Genomic DNA, 5,839 nt, shown 5'->3' with positions numbered 1-5,839 from the left:
CGATAACTGTATAAGACCCACGGTGCATGGAACAAATAAAGAAAATATATCGCCGTTCCTTCAGCGTCACTGGGTCAGAATCCTGGAATTCCCTCCCTAAGGGACATTGTGGGTCAACCCACAGCACATGGACTGCAGCGGTTCAAGGAGGCAGCTCACCCCCACCTTCTCAAGGGGGGCAACTAGGGACGGGACAATAAATGCTGACCTTTCCAGCAAAGGCCAATGAACGAATTGAATAAAAGAGAAAGGCCACAGCCTGGAGAAGACCTGGGCTCGGGGCACTGTCCCGAGGCGGGTCTCAGGACATTCCCCCTCGTGTTTTAGTCATTGTCCTGTTGCTAGTTCTGGTCTGTCTGGGTGACGGGCCTGATCAGTTTCCAAAGCTGACTCCAGTCGATGGGAGTGGTACACAGGTATCGAATTTCTTCGGTGCTCGTGTTGTTGATAGTAAGAACATTAGAGAATGGTCGAATACTGCTCCATTCGGCCCCTCAATCCTGCTCTGTCTTTCCATATGTGGCTCATCGTTGACCTTCAAACACCACCACCACCCCCTACCCACACCTCCCCCCCCAACCCCCCAGTACCCCAGCCCTGCTACTGCCGATACTGGAGTGCAATTTATCGGATTCTGAGTGAGCTCCTGAACCAGGTTCACTCACCACAGGAAGTTGACCCAGGACTGTCTACCATATTCCATCTTCTTCCTGACCCTAGGCCTGGTTGTTTTTGTTTTGAAAAGAAACATTCGGTGTCTGTCCTCGCCTAGAGCATCCCCCCACCTCCCCCCCCACCCCACCCCTTTTCAGCCAGACTGGCCAGTGCTGGTGCACGGTCACATACAACTGGACGGATGAACCAAAAGGTTGTTCCTCACCCATCCACTGTGTATGTCCTCCTGTAACTCAGGATTGTTGCTTGAGGTAAGAGGGTGCGAGAAACCGTCTCTGTCCCCTCACCACCCCACGTGGCTTGCGCGTACGCTGCATGTGAAGGTGGGATTGCCCGACTTGCGATGCCCACTGCAGTCGATCAGCTGACCAGCCCGTTTCTACTTGGGTTCATCTGCGAACCATGAAACCAGGCAAGGCAGCTTTTCTTTTGCTCTTCAGGGTGAACATTGCTTGTAAATCTCTTTTTTTTTTAAATTTAAAAGAAAAGATTATCTACGTTTGATATATATCTGCTCCTTTTGTTGAGCAGCTGTGCAGCATGGAACAGAGGCTGGCAACAGCCCGGAAGAGGAAACGGCGTACAAGCATTGACAGTAACGTGAAGGGGCTGCTGGAGGCTGCCTTCATAAAGTGTCCAAAACCGTCCGCTCAGGAGATTATCCAGATCGCAGATGACCTCAATCTGGAGAAAGATGTAAGGAGGGCCATGTGCTGGGGGGAGAGAGTGGGCAGAGGTACAGAGAAAGAGAGAGAAAAGGTAGACTCTTGAGAGAATCACGAGCAAAAACGAAAGTGAATTCTGGCTTTTCAGCAACAAGGTGCATTTGTGTAGCATCCTTTTTTTTTAATGCAATACCACATCCCAAGGCACTTCACAGGATGGTTCAGCGACTTATCTGACAGCAAGCCTTGGAGCATGGTACCACACCATAAGAGGCCATTTGTACTATCAGACCTGTGCCACCAGATGAATCTTTTACTGCTTTTTCTTTGCTATTCATTTGTGGGATGTGGGTGTCACTGCCTGGGTTCTAATTGCCCTTGAGACGGTGGTGGTGATCTGCCTTCATTAACCGCTGCAGTCCACCCATAAGCTGGTCATTATTTTGCTGTAAGCTGGTCATTATTTTACTGTAAGCTGGTCATTGTTTTAATTCTGCCCCTTCAAAAGATTTTCCAAATCTCTTTTCTTCCAACTTGCTAGTGAATCTGTTGCCCCGTTCCCCCGTCCCCACAATCCAGGTTGCAGGTCAGCCGTTAATTAATTTACAAATTCTTTTTGCCAATTACCTTTAAAGCAGTGCTTTCTGATCACCAGCCTTACTGCCACTGAAGCCAGAGCTGGTCAGAGGAAACTATGCAACCCTTTCATGATTTCTGAACCCCTCTAACCAACCTCTTAAACATAGCTGCCTTTTTGCAGCCTCTCCGTATCATTCAAGACCCCGATCCCTGGTCAATTTCCTCTGTGCCGAATCCAACACCTTGGCTATGTTTTGAGGATTATCTAGCAAGGGGAGGAGAGGGGCTCAAGGAGGGGAATTGCAGAGTTTTTGGCACAGATACATCAGCTTCTGATGATACAGTGAACCAGATGTGTGCTTTTTTTTTAATGTTTTATTGTCTCCTGCCTCAAGGTATTTTCATCCATCCCAGAGCAGCCGCCCTTCCCCATGCCCCTTCCGGCAATTACTCCTCCCTCTTTCTACACCCTACCACCTGTTACAGTACCCAGGCCATCAACCATCTCCGACCGAGTTTCAGAGACAGCTCCCTGAGCTCCTCTCTCAGGTACACCTCTCATTCCATAGTCACTTGGGAAGTTTGGAGCCGGTGGGAATTTGACTTGGCAGGTAGTCATTAGAGAAGGTCAAAATAAATCATAGGAGGGAAATGTCTGTTCATTTACTCGAGGATGGAGCCAGGAATGATTTGTTTTTGTTTTGTAGTAATGGTTTGTCTTGGTGGTAGTGCCCTTGAGGTGCAGCGGGTGTCCTGAGGTGCAGCGGGTGTCCTGAGGTGCAGCGGGTGTCCTTCCCTCTGATCTGGAAGGTTCAAGTCCCTCTCCAGGACTCGAATGACATGGTTTGTAGCATCGGCAAAAAAAGTGTCAAAATCCTTCCGATAGATCTGACGGCAGGTGGGTTGTGGGGGGGAGAGCAGCAACACTTCACAGCCCTTCGCCCATAACCACATGCCAATCCATTGGAGCTTTGTGGTCACCAGTGCCCCCTGATGGCAGCAGCCATTAGCTCTCCTGTGCCTGCCTATATCCCCCAGGTCCCAAACCTGAGCCTCGAGCTGGTGAATTCCAGCAAATTCGGGAGGAACCCACATGGGAATTCTCTCGTTCCCTTTACCTCACTACTTGCTTCGTGCTAAAGCTCCTTCAACACCCCCTCCACCTCAGTGCCTCCTCTCCCTGCCAAAGACAGGACACCTGTCTCTCTCTCTCTCTGGACAGGGCTGTGTGCGAGTAACTGTACAGTCAGTTAAAGCCCGTACGTGTGTGTGTCTCTCCACAGGTCGTCCGAGTCTGGTTCTGCAATCGGCGTCAGAAAGGAAAGCGGGCGCTGTTCCACGGCGGAGAGGATTCTGAGGGAGTGCCCGGCTATGGCCCGCTACCCATGCAACATGCCCCACTGGGGCTGCCCAGTCCACTTGCCCCCCACCAGGGGTACGTTGGGGAAGCCATCGGCACTGTGTACACTCCCCACTTCCACAAGGGGAGCCTGTACCGACAACAGCCTGCGCCAGCGCCTGGGACGATGCACTCGAGCTAGGAAGCGACAAGCCATCAGCGAGCACGGTGGGGGGAGCCTTGGCGAGGCTGCTTCGGGCATTAGCAGACGGTGCAGTCGTCACCATAGGCAGCTTCTTGTGTTTGACAAGGAAACTTTACTCTCGCAGCTGGAATGAGAACATTCGCTCGAGGGAACGGAGACCCAGCCTCAGTCTGCAGTGATGACCCACCGGTCCAGGACTCCCTTTGCATTTCCATCACATTGTCTGTGTGCCAAGGTGTTGGCTGCTTGTGGCAGGGATTGTTCAGGTCTCTGGTGATGGCATTTCCCCTGTCACCCACCCTGCACTCAATCCCTTAGCAACGTCATCGGATTTCACTCTTACCAAATGTATCACATTGTTGGGAATGAGGTACTGTTTGGACCCACAAGACGCGACTTTTTGTTTCGAAACTGCGGCCTGTTACAGTCAGAAGCACCCACTCCTGTTTTGTTGCACTGCCCCTTACCAACCCTGTTCTCTCTTTTCCCCACTGGCACAGCCCCTCCGAAACTCGGTTCCTGCTCTGAATCCGGGTGCCAAGACTGAATGGGTTTTCGTCCCCCTCATCCACCGTCTGTGCAGAAACCCATTTCCTCCAACCAAATCTAGTGGCCTCATTCATTCCTCATTGCGGATTGCCCCTGATTCTCTGTCAGTTCAGAGATGTTGCAATTAGGCTGCAGTGCCCTTACGGGACGGGGAGAGGGGAGGGGAGGGGGTGGGGGTTCAGGGCTTGGGGGGGGTGGAAATCAACTTAGTATTTTTCACAGTCTTACAACACAGAAACGGAGTCTTTGGTCCGACTCATCCACCCTGACCAGACATCCCAATCTGACCTAGTCATGTGCCCAGCTAGATTCCCTTTAAATATTGCCCTCTGGCAGCTCATTACATACACACATGACCCTCTGTGTGAAAAAGTTGCCCCTCAAGTCCTTTTAAAATCTTTCCCCTCTCACCTTAAACCCATGCCCTTTAGTTTTGGCCTCCCCTACACTGGGGGAAAGACCTTGGCTATTCACCCTATTCCATGCCCCTCGGAGCCATACAGCACAGGAACAGACTTTGGTCCGAACAGTACATACTGAACATAACCCCAAACTAAACTTGTCCCGCTTGCCTGCTCCTGGCCCGTGTTCCTCCAAATCTTTCCTACTTGCGTACTTATCTAAGTGTCTTTTAAATGTTGTAACTGTAGCTACATCTACCACTTCCTCTGAAAGTTCATTCCACACACAAACCACTGTGTGTAAAAAAGAAATTGCCTCTCATTTTTTTTAAAAACTTCTTTCCTCTTACCTCAAAAATATGGCCCCTAGTCTTGAAATCCCCCATCACAGGGGAAAAAAAAAACACCTACCATTCTCCCTATCCACACCCCTCATGATTTTATAAACCTCTATAAGGTCACCCCTCAGCCTCCGATGCTCCAGGAAGACATACCTGCTTGTTACCAACATCACTAAACTCACCATTATCTCATTGCTGGATGCAAGTTGCCTTCTGTATTTCCTACAGTGTTACACAGCACCTTTAGGATGTGGTGGGTGGAGAGGTTAGCTAGCTGTTAGCACTTGCAGGAAAAGATTAGTACAAAACTACACTTGCAGGAAAAGATTAGTACAAAACTACACTTTGAAAACTGGAGCAAGGAACGTTTGGATGCTGAGGGGAGGGGGTGCTGTTTGTACCATGGACAGGAGATGACCATGAGAAGCCATTGGAGAATGCAGATGGGAAAGATCACCTTGTGTGTTTGTGTAGAAATGCAATGTTCACCAGGGTTTGAATTACGTTGGAAGGATTTTGCTACCTGCCTCTTTGCTGTTATGACTGAAGGTAAGTACAGCAGCAGTGCCTGTCGAATCAGGAATTCCCAAAGTAATATATGGGGCACTTTGTGCATTGACCAGCACTGTGTGGAACCTACATTAGGAACTCGAGACAGGGTCCCTTAGTCGTGCCCTTATGAGAGAAGCAGGCCATTCAGCCCCTTCAAATACCTTCCATACATCCAGTCTGATCCGTTTTCTTAACTCCTGTAATCCTAGAGGTAGGCCAAAATGAAACTTTCGAGTAAAGGTGTGTTTAAAGTGCCCTGGATAATTTTATGAATGAATGACAGGAACTGACTAGCATGATTTCGCTTTCAGGGCAATTTGTTGCTGAAGGGCTGACCTCGCCACCTGGTGGTAAGGAGGAGTAGTGCTTGGGAAACAAACTACCTCAAGTTTTTGAGAGAACAAGGTGCAGGGCTGGATGAACACAGCAGGCCAAGCAGCATCATAGGAGCAGAAAGGCTGACATTTCGGGCCTAGACCCTTCATCAGATAGGCCCGAAACGTCAGCCTCTCTGCTCCTATGATGCTGCTTGG

The 5,839-nt window shown here is 49.9% G+C and overlaps 1 protein-coding gene across 1 annotated transcript in view; it reads left to right on the top strand.

Moving 5' to 3' along the window:
• LOC109922237 (POU domain, class 5, transcription factor 3) overlaps window positions 1–4,152 on the top strand; it is a 25,985-nt gene extending 21,833 nt beyond the window's left edge. Inside the window, exons 4-5 of the mRNA XM_048616687.1 lie at window positions 1,207–1,371; window positions 3,203–4,152. Coding sequence (XP_048472644.1) covers window positions 1,207–1,371; window positions 3,203–3,460 — 423 coding nt within the window. The 3' untranslated portion in view covers window positions 3,461–4,152. The remainder of the gene's footprint in view (window positions 1–1,206; window positions 1,372–3,202) is intronic.
• The last annotated feature ends 1,687 nt before the right edge of the window (window positions 4,153–5,839 follow it).

Source organism: Rhincodon typus, chromosome 35 (genome assembly GCF_021869965.1).
Source record: "Rhincodon typus isolate 14 chromosome 35, sRhiTyp1.1, whole genome shotgun sequence".
Lineage (NCBI taxonomy): Eukaryota > Metazoa > Chordata > Chondrichthyes > Orectolobiformes > Rhincodontidae > Rhincodon > Rhincodon typus.
The sequence above is the reverse complement of the archived record's forward strand: the minus strand, read 5'-3'. Positions and strand labels throughout refer to the sequence as shown.